The sequence below is a fragment of the Cervus elaphus genome, chromosome 30 (genome assembly GCF_910594005.1).
Source record: "Cervus elaphus chromosome 30, mCerEla1.1, whole genome shotgun sequence".
In the NCBI taxonomy this organism is placed as follows: Eukaryota; Metazoa; Chordata; class Mammalia; order Artiodactyla; family Cervidae; genus Cervus; species Cervus elaphus.
The window spans coordinates 31,287,920-31,308,257 of NC_057844.1; the positions used below are offsets into that span (position 1 = coordinate 31,287,920).

Sequence of the window (20,338 nt, forward strand, 5' to 3'; positions counted from 1 at the left end):
CAAGGAGCAGAGACACCGAGCCCCCAAAGCTCGGGGGAAGTCTGCTTCAAGTCCCGGGCTACAAGCTGGGCGCAGGGACCCTGCTAAAGCTGGGGCAGAGTCGAGGCGGAAGGGTCTCAAGACTCAGTGAAGACCAGCTGACCCTGGCGCACACATAGAAGGAACCCGGCTTCGGGCCTCCCTGTCCCCTCCTGACCTCCTGAAGCCCAAGCGGGGCCAGGCCAATGGTCACATCAAGTGCATATCACAGAAGGTCCCTCAAGTTCATTTTAATATGCTTCAAACACAAATAATGCAACACAGAAACCGCAGCCAGAAAAGGAACGAGTGACCCCCTTCAGATGGTCACCAAGTATGCTGGCTCCACGGCCCATCCGCTGCTCCGACACCCAGCTGGAACCTCGCAGGGTGTGTGGTGGGCTGGGGGTGGGCAGGACACCAACAGAATCCCACACCCCAAGGAGAGGTTGGTGAGGTTGGGTGGGTTTGTCCAAGACAGGTGGGGAGGCTGTAGCATTTCTCTGTGGAAACAGCTCCAGCCTGGGAGGTGGGCACCAGAGAGACAGAGGTCCAAGTCCTAACAGTGTTGGGGAGGGGAAGGGAGAGGTGAAGGGGGGGCACTGCTGCCCCTCGAGTTTGGGGATAGGAGCCACATATGATGGGCGTCCATGACAAGGAAAGGAAGCCAGGGCATTGTGGGAATTAGCTTGGGTACCCAAGGTCAGGGATGGTTAGAGCCACGCTCTAGTCACCTAGTGGGGGATTACTTGGATCTAACACCACTACAACTGTGACTGAAACAGGCTAACACATCAGACCACATTCTAACGTAACACTGACGTCTGTATTGCTGTGTGACTGCATTTAGCAGGTGCCATTATGGAAGCAGTTCCTAGTTCGGAGGGCTGAGCTACTGTGTCTGCAGGTGGTGCCTGCTAAAAGAATACATATTCGTGTATTTTAGTCAATGTGGTATCATCTACTCTAACGGGATGCCCGACTCAACATCACAGCGTCATGCAGACCCACTAAACGGAAAAATGTTTCTTCACTGAGTATCTCCTGTCTATGTCCCCAGGATGGGCAAAGACCTGGAGGTTTGCTAGGAATGAGATGTATGTGAGGCCAGGAAGCCCAACCTTGACTCATGCAACGAACACAGACCAGGTCTGTCTTCATGCCGGCCGCATATGCCATGAGCAGGCAGGGGCTCTGGGCCTGGGGACCCCTTTCTTGAGCCGTTTCTTTCCTGCTCTGTGACTCTGGCCCCACAAAGTGTATCTACATAAGTCTGCCTATCTCGGGTTTGCTCAGAATCAGTCTTGTGCTCAGGACCACTTTGAGGGCCCTTGGGGAGAAAAGTACAGGGTCTTTGTCACGAACAGTAAACAAAGACATCATTATCATCACTGTATAAATGGCTGAAACTACTTTCCTTTGTGTCTTATGCTTCTAATGGTCCACAGCACTACAGGAATCTCTTTCCCATTCTAATCCATTTAGGAGACAAATGCCAGGCTGGAAGCCTGTGACCACTGGCTGGCTATTTCCTGGGGCTCCTCTCTGTGGAAGAACCTCCTGGGCCAAAGATGGGACCTCTCTCAGCAGAAAAAAACACCTGGGTTTCTGGGAGGTCATGTGATGATCTAGCACAACCAGGAACTGATCCCCCCAGGACCGAAGAACTGGTTTTCTGGAAGCCCCTGCTAGAAACCCCTGAGCTGCTCAATGTACAAGAATGAGGTTGGGTTACAGAACCTAACTGAAGGCGGGGGGGGGGGGGGGGGCAATGAAATAGGGCTGAAGGTCATATTTTGGTGGATTGACTATTTATAGCATCACATCAAACAGGATGCCAGAGGACACTCTTCTACTCTACGCTTAGTCAGAATACAGACCCTATCAGCAGTTTTCCTTCTTGAGGATGGAGCGTGAATAGTCCTGGCCAACTCCAAGGCCATTCTCACCCTCATTCTCTAAGGTCATGTGCTTCCATATTTTCCCAAGGATGCAATAGCCGAATGATGGATTCCAAGATGCCATTTAGGAAAAAAGCAAAACTTGTGTTTACAAGACTATAGGCGATCCACTGGTCATGAGTTAAAATCTGCAAAACTGCTCATCCCCCTCAGGGTTTCTCACTGCTGCCCCTTATCCACTCAGGACAGGAATGTTAGTAATAAAATCTGCGGATGGAGTAATAGTGATCTCACGTCATGTTGACTAAGAAGCTGATTGTTTCAAAGGTAGTTACTGTTCACGAATGGCTGGTGTTTGTGTTAAACAGAGTACCACGTGGTGGTAGGTCGAAAGGCGCTTCTTCTCTGTATTTTTTTTTTTTTTCCTTTTTCTATTTTGGGTAGAAATATTCCTGGGAAGGTAGATAGAAATGCATTTTCATTTCCCAATAATTCTTAGGCACGAGTTAGAAAACTGCTGACCGTCACCAAAATACGTCAGCACTTAATGTTATAAAAAATGCAATTCAGAACCGCTGCATGTGTATATACGTGTATCTAAATATACACACATATCCGGTGCAGTACACAAAGATTATTCAATGGATAGTCAAAACTGAGCTGTTAACTAACCTGAAATTCTGCAGTGAAAGTTCATTGCTCAAGGACAACTGGCATTTCCTTCTTTTGGCTCTGACTACGGCCGAACGTTTGCACATGAGACACTACCGTTTACACGTTCCTAAGTGCCCGTCCTGGGACAGTCCTACATACGAGGGTTAGAAGAGGGCTCGGCCTGGGATGCGGCTATGCAGCGACTGGGCATGCGCGCATGGAAGGCCGCGACGCAGCGACTGGGCATGCGCGCGGGGCCAGGCGGGCCGGCCCGTGGCGGTCACCGCTCCCCGCAGATGGGAGCCCTCGTGGACCGGGTGCCGCAGCTCGGCCCGCAGCGTGGTGGCGTCATCTGGGCGTCATGCTGACTCTGGCGGGAGAGGAGGGCCCGGAGGAGGAGCTGCGATACACGGGGGATGTGGGGGACAGTTTAATGGGGCTGGTCGGGTCCCCGGTTTGGAGCTTCCATAGCAGCTCTTCGTTGGTTCGGCTCAATCTCTTCTTCTCCTGCGTTTCTTTCTCCACGTATTCCTGGAGGTTGGCGTTCTCCTCCGACAGCTGTCTGCATGGTGGGGAGAACAAACAGCAGTCAGAGCAGCGATGGCAGAGCAAGACCCTGAGCCTGGGGTCGGCCAGGCCCAGGGGCGCACAGAGAATGGGGTGGGTGGTGGGTGCCTGTGGACCACAGGGACCAAACCCCGGGGGGTTGAAACGTGATCGCCACCTGTCCCACCCACACAATCCTCTCCCGGAGTCTCTCTGCCAACACCTGATTTCGCCCACAGTCCCTCTGCCCCGGGTCAGGGGAGGCGCTGGTGGCCAGTGGACAGAGCAGAAGCTGCAGGCCTGAGGGAACAGGCAAGAGGGGCTTGGTGTGGGGGGCGCTGAGCGGCGCAGACATAAGAGGCGGTGATGGTAAGGACACCCCCCGGAGTCGGTGGTGCCCTCAGCCTCCGCAGCCTGCCCTCGCCCCTGGCCTGCCTGGCAGCAGTCAGCTCGCGCTGAGACCTTCTGGGCAGTGGATCTGGTCGCTTGCTGGAGCTGGAGCCCTGGAGGACGGGGCCAGAGCGGTCCCTCCCCCGGTGCTCGGCACCCAGCCTGGGGCCCGGCCCCTAACAGATGCTCCGCGGATGTTTGCGGCTGATGGACGCCAAGTAGAAAGGAACCCGATGTGTTTTATGCCTCTGTCGTCACTGCAGCCGAGTTGCCGCCCCGCCCTTCCTGGAAGTCAGAGCCTCGGAGCAGGTTCCCTGCTGCCCTCTGGCCGGGGCAGCTCCCCTCTGCCATTGGCTGAGCGCCGGGGCAGCAGTCGAGGGCCCCACTGCTGGAGCCCAGGGTCGGCTGGCTCACATGGCTGTTCTCTTTAGCCTGGAACTCCCAGCGGGCAGCCCTTCCAAAACCTCCTCCACGATCCCCACCACACCTGCCCCCGCCAGCTGTGCCACACACTTTAGCCCACCCCACTCCTCTCCACCGAGGAGGGTGCCGCGCGGAGCCAGGGCATGGCTGGGCGCTCAGAGAAGTGTGTTCTATGCTTTCCTCCACGTGGGGAGCGCCGAGAGCCTGCGTGGGGAAGCCTTGGGGCTCGGAGGAGCGAGGACAAAAGCAGAGCCCTCCCAGGTCAGGAGCAAAGCCATTCTGTCAGGGATGCGCACTTCGGAGGCTCCATCGCCCAGGCCCACCTACCTCGTGACCACGGTGTTCTGGTCGATCCTGGCCTTGAGGTCTTCATTCTGCTGCTGGAGAACTTGGATCTTCTCTTCCAGGATAATGTTCTTTTCTGCCTATAAAAGATGCAGTGTCAAGAGCTCCCCAGCCAGGCCCTGGGAAAGATGGCAGACCAGTGCCCTTGGCTTCTGGGCTTTGGAGGATTATCTAAAACTGTTTTTCAAGCTGCAGTTTGCAGTGCATCGGCTATAAAACCAGGCTAGAGGGACGTGACCAGCATTGCTTTTTTAAACAAAAGAAAACAATAAAAAAATACCAGAGTGTACTGTAAAAGTACTGTTTATATATATATATATATCTTATATATATGTAGGTATATAATATGTCTGTGTGTATATATATTGGTATATATTGTGAATTATGTGGCTTCCCAGGTGGTGCTAGTGGTAAAGAACCTGCTGCAATGTAGGAGACCTGGGTTCAATTCCTGGGTCCAGAAGATCTCCTGGAAAAGGAAATGGCAAGCCACTCCAGTATTCTTGCCCAGAGAAACCCATGGATAGAGGAGCCTGGCAGGCTATAGTCCATGGGGTTGCAAAGACTTGGACACAACTGAAGCAACTTAGCATGCATGCATTTCCTGAGAACAAAGATGAGGCAGGTGTGGGAACTTGCTGAAGAGCTGGCTAGAGCCCAGTCCTTCCACTCTGATGCCTCAGCCCGACTCACGGAGGGGTGGTGGTTTTCCTTAACTACCCTATGCGGGAGTTCTTCACAGTCTTTTCAAAAAAGAATTTCTCAGTTCATCTTAGAATGGAGTTGACTTCAGCTAGGTCTCAGGCTGTGGGGACACACGGACAGAGAGTGGGCATTAAGTCTCAAAGGAATAACCACCACGGAGAAGGGTGTTATTTTCTGTTCATGTGCCAAGCTGGGCTTGAGCTGCACGTTCCTGGCTGCCCAGAGCCTCAGGAGGGAAGGTGTGTCCACATTATTGATATTTTCATCCCTCCATTAATTTACAATGTCGTGCTGTGTGTACAGGTGCTGCCAGAGGTGCCAATGCAGGGAGAACCAGGGGACCCACCAGCCACACTGGACCTGGGGGGTGCTCATGGCTTGTCTCTGACAATGGTAGGGGCATGGAGACACTCACTCCTATGAGAAGTGTATTCTACACAGGCATCCAATACAGACACACACATAAATTGTGTATATGTAATTCACTGTGCATGTGTGTGCTAGGTTGCTTCAGTTGTGTCCAGCTCTTTGCGAAACTGTGTACCACAGCCCACCAGGCTCCTCTATCCATGGGATTCCCCAGGGAAGAATACTGGAGTGGGTTGCCATTTCCTTCTCCAGGGGATCTTTCCCGACCCAGGGGATGTAACGTGGGTGTCTGGTGTTGCAGGCAGATTCTTTACCATCTGAACTACCAAAGAAGCCCTCCTAGGAAATGGGAAGTGATTCAATCAACTCTCCCCGCCCCCACCCCTGCCTGGAAAGGTTTCTGGAATGAGAACTCTTGCATGCCCACAGACTGCCTAGAGCAGGGCTAAAAACCCCCGGATAAACCCAGAGGTTGCTGGTTGACCAGATAAGGATGCAGATAGCCCAGCCTGGAGGAGGAGGGCTCTGTCCACCTCAGCTGTCCCCCACTGGCCTTAGCTCTGGCCTAGCTGGAAAGCTGAGCTGCTGGAATGTCCCAGGAGGCCAGCCTCATCCAGGATGCTGTAATGGGCACTCACAGCCCTGTCTGCTCCCATCCTAAGAGATAAGCATCCGTGCAGCTAGAGACGCCCAGAGAGGGATGGTGCTTGATCAGGAGAGCGGACGTGATGATTGAATACAACAGGTGGTCTGGGGCCAGCTCCTGGTTTGGATAAACCAGCTGCCAGGACATTTCCGAGACATGCAGAGAACTTTAAAAGTTAGAGGAGACGATCAGTTACTGAGATACTGAGTTGAAGATGTGCTAACTGAAAAGAAGCAGGATGCAAAACCCTGGTGTGTGTGCGCACACGTGCTGTATATTGGGGTGTGTACACTTGTATGGAGGAAAGCCTCCAGAAAGTGCTAACAAAAAAAAAAAAGAAAAAGAAAGTGTTAACAGTGGTAGAAATATGGCATTTTAATCTCCTTGTTTTTATCTTATAATTACCTATAACGCACATATTTTCCTTCTATAGTATCAAAAAAATTTAAATATAATGATAAGAAGAAAACAAATGACTCTATCTGAGTCCCTTGGGCCAACCTTCCCATCAAGATAGTATCTCTTTGGAGGCAAGCCTCCCTGCTGCTAACTTTGGACTACTATCTCAGCTGCAACCCTTGCACCCACAGGGTCTGGCAGTGAACTCTGAGCGTTCTAGTCCCCCAAAGGCGCGTCCTTTGCTAGTTTTTCAGGAGCCAGGCTGAAAGGTGAGGCTTCCACCTGGTGGAAGCCAGGGCCTGGAGCTCTGGCTCAGGGTTCCTGCTGGGCTGGGCCACTTACTGGCTCTGGGTAACACAAGACCTTTTCCTAAGCCTCCATCTCTGCATCTGTGAAAGGAGACTCCTGACGATGGAATCCCACTCAGTGGATTGCTGTCAGAATTATCGAACAGACAGACACAAAGTGTCTGCACGGTGCCTGGTACCCATCAGCGATGCTCCCCAGATGCAGGCTCACCGCACGTCCTCCCCTGGGAGGGGGAGGAGTCAGCAGCTCACAGTGATGGATGTCGATGCAGGCAGGGACTCAGATGGGCTCCAGATTTGTACAAACGAGGCCACCTCTGAGACTCCTGAACTCCTCCTGGCTCCCAAAACAAGGCTTGGAGCCTCATCTGTGATCTTTTCTGCTCAGGTGCAAGCAATGGACAGCTAAGGGCCAGATGCTCCCCCGAATGCTGTTAATCCTTTCACCCACAAGGGCGGCGGGAATATCACACCAGTTATGGGGGCCTCCCAGGGTTACAGGCGACTCACCAGCTTTTCCAGCTCAAGAATCTTCTTTTCCTGCTGATGTATCTGTTGATTCTTCATCTCCAACACCTGCTTCAGACTCTTCATGTCTTCTTCCAAGTGCTGATAAGGAGCCAAGGCAATCTGCAGGGGCAGAGAGCAAGGAGCTGTTTCCCAGGCACCCTGGCAAAGCCCAGCATTCACCGGTGTCATGAACTCAGCGAAATCTAGTCTCTGTTAACAAGCTTAACAGAGAACAAGAGCGAGGGGGCGGGAGGGCGACAACGCTCACAGTCCTCCCTGATAAAGACGCCAGGAGTTTCCACTGGGAGCGAGACTAAAGATACCGCTCCGTGGGGAGCAGGAGAGGGGAGGCCACGGTCCCTGAAATGTCAGATACTGGGGTGGCCGGATTCCACCAGCCTAGTCCCTCAAGGGAACTTAGTGGGCAAAAACACTAAATTCAACATTGGCCTTTAACATTCGCCCAGGCTACTTGGTTCAACACACAGGTGAAGACTGACACAGGTCCCTGCCTGTGCCCACGGACAGCCCTGCCCCCTCCGCACCCTACGTAGGAAATGAGCAAAGTAGTTTAAAAAGGCATTGTAGAAAAAGAACTGTTAGCGTAAGTCTGCCAGATGTGACAAGTAAAATGACAGGATGTTCAATTAAGTCTGAATATCACATAAACAACTTTTTTGTACTGTAGGATACGTATTTAAAAAACTCATTTGTGTGTATCTCACATTTCACTGGGTGTCATGGATTTCACCTGGCAACCCTACATAGAGGGAAGGAATTTTGCCAGGGTTTCTGGAAAAAGAAACCTTCAACCTTTAGCAATTCTTCTCTGTGGAGTTGGGGTTGGGAAGGAATAAGGTGTCGGGGTGGGGGTGAGGGTACAGGCAGAGGCATTTCCAGGTCCAGCTTGTCCCAGGGGCTCATGGACAGTGGCTGGGGAGCCCTGTGAAGTGCGGCAAGAATAACACTCAGATGGAGAACCCACAGCCGTCCTGACTCAGGACAGGTGCCCATGGGTGTATGTTTAAAATCCTGGCAGGCCCTGACCGCTGTTGCTCTGGAGTCAGATCAGCACACGGGCTCTGTCTTTGGGGTGATGTTGGGGGAGCCCCAGGCTTGCAGGGTGCTGGGAGGCTGAGAGCTCATGGTACCTCCAGCTGTTCCTCCGTGTTTTTCCTCAGAGCCTCCTCGAAGCGCCGGGCTCGGTCCCGCAAAGACTGGCTCTGGAAGGTCAGCGTGTCCACTTGGTCCTGCAGGTAACACATGAGACATCCAGCTCGGTCCTCGCAGACACGACCCCTGGGAGGTGCCCTCTGCCCGGGTTGCTCCTCACGGGGCATTGAGGTCAGAGGGCCCCCCACTGGGTCCCACCAAAAGAACATTGCATGCCAGGGGAGAGGCCCCCAAATGCCCGCAGTCTCCCCATCTCAGTGTCTTGTCCAGAACAGACCACAAGACGCTGACAGGTGAATGTTGCTGCCGCACAGAAAATGCGGGGGTTGGGGGGTGCCCAAAGCAGGTGACCTGACTCTGAGATGGGAATGCCATCCTCGCTTCTGCTCCAACAAGAAGCCTGCAGTGAGGGGGGCATTTAGTAATTCAATAACCAACCTCACAGAGGCAGACCATCAGCAGAGAGGTGTCTAGTCTGGCCTCTAGCCGCACCCCAGGCCCAGACTTCAAGAAGGACAATGAATCCATCTCAAAGAAGAACTCTCTGTATTTGTAAAGTTCAAGCCGGAAGCTGTCAAACTGACCCTGACTCCTTGCTCTGCCTGAGCCCTGAGCATACCCCCTGCCCCCCCACCAACCCCACTAAACATGGTGACGACAGGTCCTGAAGGATTCTGCCTCCTATGTCATTACTATGGTACCATAATGATGATGATAAACGTGACAATGCCTAGAACTATTATAAAGCAGTAGCTGTTGCCTAGTGCTCTATACACGTTACACATGATGAAATATATTTATTTTTAAGGCAGGACCAGAAAAATTTTAAACATAAAATACCATCTCTGCCCATCTGGGCCACTACCCCTCTTCACTGTACATTGTGTTACCTGCATTATACATTAATTAGATCCGCTTAGAAGACACAGGAATGCCTGCTCACCAGACCAAAAAAAAAAAAAGCAAATTTTTCAGGTGCCAGCAAGGTAACTCCTTAGGAGATAAGATTCCTTTCTCAATCCTTTAAGGTGTCATAATGACCTGCTACTCACCCTGTTGGACTACGTACACTGACAATGTGTTACTTTGATGCTAGACCTTTTATTTCAAAAATTGATACAACTGTGCATTGACCTATAACAGGTGGGACAGTCTCAGGGATTTCTGTCTTTATTTAAATTTAAAAAAAATTTAGATACAATTTTGAAAGATTACTTTCCATTTTACAATTATTACAAAATATTGACCATACTCCCCATGTTGTACAATACATCCTTGAGACTGTCTTATATCCTGTCTCCCTGTCTCCATGCGGCCCCTCCCCACCACTGCTAACCACTAACTTGTTCTTTATACCTAAGACTCTGTCTCTTTTTTTGGGTTATATTCACTAATTTGTTGTGTTTTTTAGATTCCACATCTAAGTGATATCATACAGTATTTGTCCTCCTCTGCCTAACTTATTTCACTTTTAGCATAACACCCTTCAAGTCCATCCATGTTGCTGCAAATGGAAAAATTCATTCTTTTTCATGGCTGAATAGTATTCCATTGTATATGACTGCATTCCACATGAAGACTGTCTCCTGGGTTCTCATCCTCATGTTGGCTTGAATAAAATTCTCCATTTCTTTCTTAGATTGACTATTGATTAGTTTTCTTCATTGACACACATTTATTTCCCTTAAGCTGCTTGTATCTTGAGGAAGGAACTGGTATTATCCCCATTTTAAAGACGAGTAAACGAATGTTTACAGCTTATGTAACTGTCCATGATTTAAAATCTATTAAGAGGAAATACAGTGGGATTTAAGCCCCAAACTGAAATCTCTTAGCCCAAACCTGTTTCTCTAGCAGCCAGTAGCCCAAGGAAATTGGTTTAAGCAACTGCACCCACCTGGTACCTGAAAGTCTCCAGCGCAAATGGATTCTGCCAGCGAGTCACCACTAAAATGTGCACAGTTCATGACTGTGTGACGTCAGTGGCAAAGTGGCAAAGACTCACCGCTGAAACAAAACTCTCTTTTGGTTTTGGACTATTGTGGGTTTTTGATACATTACAGCACAGCTGTTACATTCCTGGTTTGTGTTCCTTAGGGTAATGTATCTGGGTGGTGTGGAATGGCTTCCCAGGTGGCGCTAGTGGTAAAGAACCCACCTGCTAATGCAGTGGTAAGAGACGCGGGTTTGATCCCTGGGTGGGGAAGATCCCCTGGAGGGGGACAAGGCAACCCACTCCAGTATTCTTGCCTGGAGAATCCCATGGATAGAGGAGTCTGGCAGGAGGCAGTTCATAGGGTCATAAAGAGATAGACACAACTGAAGCGACTTAGCACAGTGTGGAATGTAGGGTACACAAGGCACTTTGGGGTTAACCTGCCAAGGATAAGCCACATGAGGAGTATGGGGACATATGCAGGCCCACTGCTGGATCAATGGATCGGGGGTGGGCATGCAGCAGGCAGCTTCCCATTTAAAATTTTTTGCAGAGTCCACTCAATAGAGTGACATTCCATAATCCTAGATTCTCTGCTTGGCAGGGTAGACACTGTGCAAGAAGCACTGCCTGGGGAGTGAGCCATCCAAAAGCAAAATTCCCGCCTTTCTATCTGAGTTATGGTCTTTGCCTTCCAAACCTCCAAATGTGAGCGTCCCTATTTCAAAGGTAATCTTTCTAGGACTGGGACACCCACAGCTGCTAACAGAGGCAGGGCCACCAACCTCTCCCTGGCTTCTCAAACAGCCCCTCCCTAGGCCTGGGGACCAGTCAGCAGCTTTTCACAGAAGCAGTTGGCCAGGGGGTGGGGGGGGGGGGGCATCTCTGGCAGGCTGGAGGGAAAGGCAGGCAAGTGATCTGAAAGGCCTGTCAGTCTCCCCTCGAGGTCAGAAGGAAGCCAGGTAGCGCCCCTGGCACCTGAGACCCACACTTTGTGTAGGTTGGAAGTGGGATGCCCCAAAGCAAGAAGCTTTTGTCTCCAGGGGATCGAAGTTGCTTTAACAATTCCCAGAACATCTGTTGTGTCTTCTACCCTGTGTGACTCTCCTTACCCCATTCCCCCTGCCTTAAATGCTCTGCCCCCAACTCTCCCCCTCCCCTAAACATGGCTCTGACCACAGCACGTGGGAGCAGTCCGTGGCACTAATGGTATTATCTATTCTGTGCAAGGACGAGCTTTGAGGAGACAGAAAACTCCTTAAGGGCAGGGATTTAGGTCTTACTTATCCCCCATATTCCACTGCTTAGTGCAGGATCCAGTACACAGCAGGTGCCACATAAATGTCTGTGGACAGGAACAAATCTCTGCTGCCATTACCTTAAAGTCAGAGTTAGGAAATACTAACCTGTAATGATAGCCGCAGCTTTTCAAAGTTTTCTTCCAATTCTTTCTTTTCAAGCTCGTGGGTCGATATCAGTTCTGCAGAGGAGACATCAAATTGTTAAGCTGATCTTTCTTTTGAAAAGGGATCAAACAAGATTCTTTTGCCAGATGAAGACTGGTAACAGAAGTGACTAGAGGACACCAGTATATAGCAGACTTAAGCCTCTCCATTAGTTTGAAATCATATGTGATGTTGTTTAGGAGAGAGGGAGAGAGGGTAGGAGGGAAAAAGAAGAAAGAGTGAAAGGAAGAGGACAGAAAGGAAGGAGGGAAGCAAACAGAGCCACCTACACACACATTCCCTTCACACGCAGCTCGACCACCACCCTAGCCAAGTCAGCTTCTCTATTCACAACACTCATTGATTTTCCAACTCTTCCTGATGGTAAAACCAGTAGGTGATTAATGTTAAATCTCCACCTTCTTCCCTCCCAGGATCACTTTTCCTTTTCACTACAAAGCAGCAATTTCAGGCTGAAGGAAGGAGCCTTCCAAGGAGAGCAGTGTGTGGGCTTGCTGGAGAATTGGACAGGTGAAAGACCAGTGATGGTGCCTGCAAGGTCACCTTGGTGGCTTCTGGACCACACTCTGGAAACCACAGATTGCTAGGGTTTGCTTGAGCAGACAGTCAACGTTGAGACATTCAGGCAGAAGGAAGGACTCACTGAATGTAATCCTCTTGGAGGGTTTGGAACCATTCTATTCTGTGCAAAGTGTCATTCCAGTAATAATTTGCAGGTTAGGCAGAAGAGATGTCATGTAAGAATTATTAAGCAAATGGATTCTATTTTTCTCCAGATGGGAATGGTCTTATTAGCTGGATGAAGCTCGTCTCATTCTAGCTACAGAAGCAATTTGTTTTCATGTTATAACTGGAGGGAAGAAAGGTCTCATTAATCAGCCTGTATCATATGCTTAGCACAGGAGAGTACTGGAGACCAATAATTATCTCCCTGGCTGGCATGAGCTGCAATTAGGAAAAATTCTGTGGTTCCCATCGACCCAGATTTTTTAACTAATGATGGTGAAGCTCTCTAAGAAATCCAGTTGTTAGAGCTGAAATTTACATTTGGAAGAAAAAAAAAAGTATGGTTAGTTTATTGCCATAAAACCATGTGGCCTTCTGGTCTACCTGCTCTGTCTAAATGATTACTGTTAATAACCACTGAGAGCATCATCCATAATAATGAATATTTTAGTTACCGTTACATATGCCTGCATTGTCTGCACATTATATATAATTCAAAGGCCCTGGATGTGGTGTCTAGGTGAGACCTCATTAATCATAAAAATCTACCAGGTCTGTTTATATGAAAATCCAGAAGCAAAAGGCAATGCTCAATGTAACATTTCCATTCCTGTCCCCTCTTCTGAGACCATTTACCTACAGCGTGGTGATGGGCTTTAGGACATTTTCAGGAGATCCCAGTACCTCACCAGCAAATTAAAGTCAGCATCTATCCTGGAGACAGCATAAACCATGGCAACTATCTCTGTACCCATGATGTACTTCATTATTCCCGAGGTCATGGCACTCCGTCCCATACTTAACATGATACTCTAAGTGATTCTCAAATTTTTCTACATATTAGAATCACCTGGGCAGCTTTAAAAAAAAACAAACCCCGATGTCTGGGCTTCATCCCCAGAGCAATCGAATTGGAATGTCTGTAATGGGACCTACACATCAGTGTTTTTAAAAAAAACCAGGTGGTTCCAATGTTCATCCAAGGATGGGACTGGTACTCTAAGCATGAGATGTGCTCTCAGGACACAGGTAATACATTTAATGGTTCTCAGGAAATTCCTCTCCCGTACTCCTCTCCTTGCCTCCAGCTTGGACTCTTCCATGCACCAAGAGTTCCCAGAGGTGGTGGGGCTAGAGCTTGAGGGGGCAACCACATGAACACTGATTGCTGCACAGTGCGCCTTGTTATTGACAAAGAACATTTTAAAAATGATTTTAAAACTCTGATTCTCCAATTCTTAAAATGTATTAATCTTCAGCATCAGTCCTTCCAATGGATGTTCAGGACTGATTTCCTTTAGAATGGACTAGTTGGATCTCCTTGCAGTCCAAGGGACTCTCAAGAGTCTTCTCAAAAGCATCATGCTTCTCAAGAAGCATGCTTCTTCAAAAGCATCAATTCTTTGGTGCTCAACTTTCTTTATGGTCCAACTCTCACATCCATACATGACTACTGGAAAAACCATAGCTTTGACTAGATGGATCTTTGTTGGCAAAGTAATGTCTCTGCTTTTTAATATGCTGTCTAGATTGGTCATAACTTTTCCTGCAAGAAGCAAGCGTCTTTAATTTTTTTTGTTTTTTTGGCGTCTTTAATTTTTAATTAATTTATTTATTTTAATTGGAGGCTAATTACTTTATAATATTGTAGTGGTTTTGTCATACATTGACATGAATAAGCCATGGGTGTACATGTGTTCCCCATTCTGAACCCCTCTCCCATTTGGCCACCTGATGCAAAGAACTGACTCATCGGAAAAGACCCTGATGCTGGGAAAGACTGAAGGTGAGAGGAGAAGGGGATGACAGAGGATTAGATGGTTGGATGGCATCACCGACTCAACGGACATGTGTTTGAGTAAACTCTGGGAGCTGGAGATGGACAGGGAGGCCTGACGTGCTGCAGTCCATGGGGTCTCAAAGAGTCGGACATGACTGAGCGACTGAACTGAACTGATATATTAAGAGAATTTGTCCTTTGCAGTATAGATGCAGAAAACATTTTCTAATTTGTAGTTTGCCTTTTGAAGTTGTTTTTATGACAATTTTTATTTAGTTGAATGTATCAGCCTTTTTATTACTGTATTTTGGTTTTATATTGCTAATAGAGGCCTTCACAACTACAAAAATTACACATTAGAAAATTCTGGCATTTAAAAAAAATGTATTAATCTATTCTTATGTTAATTATTTTCCATCTACTTTAGCAACCAGCTGACTTGAGAGGGAAAAAAGTGAGGAGAAGGGAAACTGAAAAAAAAATTACATGTAGTAATGTATATGCATGTGAATGTGTAAAAGGCTTCTTCCACAGAGTCAAAAATCTCAGCTCTACTTAGTAAACATTGTCACTGTTGTTATAACCGACTTACTGGGTTGGCCAAAAAGCTGCTTTGGGTTTTTCTGTGACATTGTATGGAAATACCTAAAGGTACTTTCTGGCCAACCCAATAAAATCCTAGGTACCCAAAGACAATTCAACGATACAAAAAAACATAAAAAAGCAAGATCCCGAGTCCACTTCTGCCCATGGTGAATGTGGTCTGAGTGCACGGTGTGGACAGCCAGGCCCCATCAGAGGCTGGCCTGGTCCTGACCACCGTAAGGCCACCACACAAGACAAAGCCCAGGATTTCTACACCTACTTGAAAATGGTGGTTCTCAGGCTTGGCCGCCCACTGGAATCACCTTCGAGCTTTAACAAGTTGAGGCTGTACCCCAGACCAGCCACTCCATACCCTGGGTAGGACCACGGCTCCTGGGGGGGTCTAGTCTTCAGGGTTGAGAGGAACAGCTTCAGAGGAAAGAAGTTACCCAGGCCCTGGATTTCAGTCTTTTTTTAACACAAGAAGCAACACAAAGGACATACCAGGATGAAGAGGAAGGAAGAAAGGATAGAGGAGGGAGAGATGAAGGGAGGTCCCTTGTGTCTGCAGCGGGAGAAGTGGGTGCACACTCCCCGCCCTGCTGGCCACACACACACAGACATACATGCACACCACACCACACACACACGGACATACACACACACACACACACACCCCACACACACACCCCACACCACACACATACACACACACACCCGCCCACACACACACCACACACACATACACGCACACCACACCACACACACCCCCAAGGTCAGCTACCTTGGACCTTGTGCTCGTGGTCATCCTGCAGGATCGCGAGGGTGAGCGTGTGGCTGTTCTCCATCTCTAGGAGCGCAGTCTCATGGCTGGCGGTGATGTCTTCCACCTGCAGGAGATCACAGCTCTGGTTACTCAGACAGCCGGGGCCCGAGGCTGCGACGCCCCGCTGCCTGGAGGACAGAGGGGGACGTGAGTGTGGGGATGGGTCTATGGCCTGGATGTCCAGGGAGGGACGCTCTGCTGAGATGACGGCCGCCGAGATGACTCCAGCCTTGCACCAAGGCAGGAGACCAGGGTCTGTTGGTGATGTGGGAACCCTGGAGCAGGGGGTGGGTGGGTGGGGTGTGGAATGTCACAGGGAAGTCACTGCAGCAGGACTGCTGTTCATGCAGGAGGAAACAGCTCCCAGCTGGAGATGGGGGGCCGCCTCAGCCACCTCCTCACTGCCCTGGGCCGCCTCAGGACCACTTCACTCCCGTCTCTGTTCCTGCCCCTTCCACTAGGCCCTCCACCAGGTAATAAGGAAAAGAAGAGGGTCCTCCCCCACCAGAGGGTCCGTGCTGCCCCCCAGCGGCAGGTGGGAGCTATAGCAGGCAAGGCAGCTGGAGGGAACCAACATGTATCCTGCTGCCTGATCCTCCACTCAACCCTCACAGCAATAAAGTCAGTATTTTCATCTCCATTTTCCAGATGAGGAAACTGAGGCTTAGAGAGGTCTGAAGCATCTTGCCCACGGGCTACTAAGTGGCAGAGCCAGCAGTGGCAGAGCCTGAGGCTGCCTGACTCCACGGATGAGGCTCTCAAATGCCCGGCCACTGCCTCCCCGGCCACACCAGCCACCAGCACCCAACAGCCCGCTCACCAGCCCCAAGGCAAGTGGGCACATGTGTGCTCACCACCCCTGCTCCCCAGCCATGAACGTGCTCCTCCCCGATGGCGGAGTGGACCTCCCCTGCCCAGGCTGTGGGAGCTGCCCCCTGAGAAGCTGCTGTTTCTCTGGCTGAAGGTACATCTCCAGGAATTTAACCCCGGGAAAGCAGCCAGCCCTGACCTCCGTGACCACCCCCCACCCCGCCACCGCCTGCCCACCACACACCCCACCTTTACTGTTTTTGTTATTTTTGTTGTTGGTGGTGGTTTTAGTCACTCGGTCGTGTCCAACTCTTGCAACCCCAAGGACTATAGCCTGCCAGGCTCCTCTGTCCATGGGATTCTTCAGGCAAGGATATTGGAGTGGGTTGCCATTTCCTTCTCCATTTGTTGTTGGGGTATTACTTTAACTTCAAGTGTATGACTTACAGGAATCATTGTATAAGGTGACCTCTCCCCATGACAGCAAACCAGAACAATGTTTTTCCAAGCTCTCTGTCGGTGACCCATTGTAAAAGCACCATTTTACATTGTTACACACACACACACACACACACATGTACATGGGCGCATGTGCGACACCAAATTTCATGGATTGGCAGCTTCCCTTCCTACCTGCAATAACCTGGCTTTAAAATTTTCATTCTTTGTTATTTTATATTTTTCAAAATGCTAGTTACAAACCACTACATTCATTTTGTGACATACTCATGTGTCAAAACCTGGCATTGGAAGGACATGTGCCCAGACCCTGAAACTCTTCGGGGAGCAGTTCAGAGCACTGTCCAGCCACTTCTCAGAGGGTTTCATTTCTCAGGGGGTCATTCACAGACTGATCTTTGATTTGTTAGGAGGAAGAGCTTTTGACAAGAAAGGAAGCTCGCTTATAAAGGGAATGCAAAGGACTATTGTATTTTAAAATGGGATTGATTTCCATTCTGGACCTGTCATTGCTTGGGGAGGTTTGCCCGCTTCTCTCTCCTATGGTAATTGAGAACTTTATCCACTAAAACAGAAACACCATTGGCAAAACCAACAGTGAATCTGAAGTGTTAGGAAAGCTGCATTACGACATGAAAATGGACTTGGTATGCGATAATTCACTTTTATTTACTGGTCACTCTTGATTAAATAATATTTTACTTGAGGCTCAGAGCTATGAATCCACTCAGCAGAAAGGCTGATTGCCACAGTATTTAATTGTCCAAATCCTGTTTATATGAAGGTTTTTAATGGATTCGTTGTCCAAAGTCTTTCAGTCTCTTGAAAAAATAAATCATTGACTTAAAAAAAAAATGGAACTAACTTTCCTTTATGCTCCATTGGTGATGTCCCATAAGCCCATAGCACGCTGTCCATAAAAAACAAATGCCCACACATTGTTTGGAGGTGTTTTACTCAGCTCAATATAAGAAAAATCTTTCACTGGTGCTTGGAATGATTCTGATTTATTGGGTCTGGCCCAAATTGCTGTGGGTGGTTCCAGAAAAGAGAGATGGATGCCAGGCCTATGTTCCAGAAGAATACCTTGTGTCCTGGTGGTGGGTCTGCCCCGACTGGTGAGGGTGGTGGGTAAACTCATGCCCTTCTGGCTTGTTGGAGGCAGGTCTCTGATTCAGTGGTGATGAAATGACACACCCAGTAGATTAAGGATGATGTAAGGGCATGATCTATCTGTTACAGCCTCTCAGAGGGGCTCCTAGGAATGCAATACTGATTCCCCAATTCCTCCATATGCAACAAGAGGAGAGCCCAGAATGTTCTGAAGGAAAGCAGCGAGAGACGGGGCTTCCCTGGTGGCTCAGATGGTAAAGAATCTGCCTGCAATGTAGGAGACCCAGGTTTAATCCCTGGGTCAGGAAGATCCCCTGGAGAAGGGCATGGCAAAACCCACTTCAGTATTCTTGCCTGGAGAATTTCATGGACAGAGGAGCCTGGTGGGCTACAGCCCACGGGGTCGCAACGAATCGGACACTACTGAGAGACTAAGAGTGAGAGCCAGTGAGCCAAAATTAGGGCATCGTGGTCCTTCCTCTTGAGTGATTTGGGTTTCTAGACCTGTGGATGGTTTTTCAAGGCCATTCCCTCCATGAGGAAGGGGCCATGCACTCTTGACCATCCTCTCTCTGGTCCAAGTTTCAATCCCCACAGCTTCTCCTCCATGGCTCCTGGCTTCTTTCCAGAACATGGAGCAGCAGCCCGTCTGAGCGCTCAGCCTGAGAAGACCTCCAAGTTGGCAGGCATTGGAAGAGAGTCAGATAAGTGGACCCAAGGAAGATCCGTTTTTTTTTTTTTTTTTGGTATCATGTTAGTAGCTCAGTCACGTCCGATTCATTATGAGTCCATGGACTGCAGCCCCACCAGGCTCCTCTGTCCATGGAATTTTCCAGGTAAGAATACTGCAGTGGATTGCCATTTCCTCCTCCAGGGGATCTTCCTGACCCAGGGCTTGAATCTGTGTCTCCTGCATTGGCATGCAGATTCTCTACTGCTGAGTCACCTGGGAACACCAAAAAAGAGACAGAGGTGCTGAATCATTACATGCCACAGCAAACTTATGCTGGGTGAAGCTTCATTTTCTTCCTTTTAGAACCCTGGGGAATTCTCCCCCCTCCCCACCAAAATAAATACCCGCTGCTGGACCAGCCTCCTCCCTCCTCCCAGAGCACAGAGCTCTGAGCTGCCATGGAGGGATCTGTCCCTGTGCCCAGCAAGTAGTCCCAGTCGTTCAGAGAAGCTGCTCCCTGCACCAGGCTGTCTCCACAGCTGCTTGCTGTTTAGCTGAGTCCCATCAAAGCAAAGGCCTGGGAAGCCACCCTCTTCTCTTAGATGGTCAAGAACAGAGCTGTGGGCTTACTTCATCCAGCCACTCGCAAAATGCAATTAGGGGAGGCTTCGAATGAAGAAGCATGGCTTTACATCTCCTCATTAAAGAAAACCAGATTAAACTCCCATTTGCTCCCCCACAACATGTATTCCTGTCTGATGAGACAGAGGGGGCCACCCCTGTCTTTTCTCTCCAGGGCCCTCTGAACAACGCTCCTTTCCAGATGCCAAGGCGACTCACCATCCCTCTCATCCCGCATTCCTGCTACAGCATCCCTGGTACCGGCTCAGAGCCGATGGCCAGCCCTGCCCGAGCTCCCTGGCTGACTGTATCCCCCATCAGGTGGTGCCTTTGCCGCCCGCCAGATGGGCAGGTGTCCAGAGGCCCCCGTCTTTCCCATTCAGCCACATCCCAGCATCCGGAGGCTCCATGCTGTGATGGGTGGGGCTCTCATGCTGGAAGATGGAGGGCCCCTTGGGACCTCATTCTCTTTGATTAGAAAGTGTGGTTTCTGCTGATGGTGACTGCGCCTGCTCTGCGGGACAAGTCAGTCAGGACACAAGACGACCGCCAAAGTGGCCTCTGTAGATCTGAAGAAGCGTGAGGATGCTGCGCCCGCCCTGAGTCTAAAAGGATCATTTCTTTAGGAAACGGGAGAAAGTGTGTCCTGGATACGAGACAAAGCAAACGTAAATCCAGATGATGAACACTTAGTCTCCTCTGAAAAGGCATCTCTGCTCAAAACACAGAATCCAGAACAGCAGGGGGCTCTGAGCGAGGGGCTTCAGGGCCAGATCAAGAGGTGAAACAAACTGCCACAGGGTCTTGGAGGCAGGGGTCAAAGGTCACAACTCAGATCACTAAATACCAGGCTCCGTGGATGAGTATGTTTGGAGCAAAAAGAAAAGCATCTGTGTTTACAGTGAAAACTCCGCCTCATGTGCCTTGAGGTGGGGAAGCTTGGGCAATCTGGCTTC

The 20,338-nt window shown here is 49.6% G+C and overlaps 1 protein-coding gene across 5 annotated transcripts in view; it reads right to left on the reverse strand.

Moving 5' to 3' along the window:
* Nucleotides 1–253: 253 nt before the first annotated feature.
* Nucleotides 254–20,338, reverse strand: part of MTUS2 (microtubule associated scaffold protein 2) — a 369,171-nt gene continuing 349,086 nt past the window's right edge. For all 5 annotated transcript variants that reach the window (XM_043891579.1, XM_043891576.1, XM_043891578.1 and 2 more), the window contains 6 exons: nt 15,665–15,770; nt 11,730–11,803; nt 8,366–8,464; nt 7,215–7,334; nt 4,260–4,357; nt 254–3,135 (listed from right to left, as the gene is read on the reverse strand). In XM_043891579.1, the coding sequence (XP_043747514.1) occupies nt 2,922–3,135; nt 4,260–4,357; nt 7,215–7,334; nt 8,366–8,464; nt 11,730–11,803; nt 15,665–15,770 (711 nt within the window). In that variant the 3' untranslated portion in view covers nt 254–2,921. The remainder of the gene's footprint in view (nt 3,136–4,259; nt 4,358–7,214; nt 7,335–8,365; nt 8,465–11,729; nt 11,804–15,664; nt 15,771–20,338) is intronic.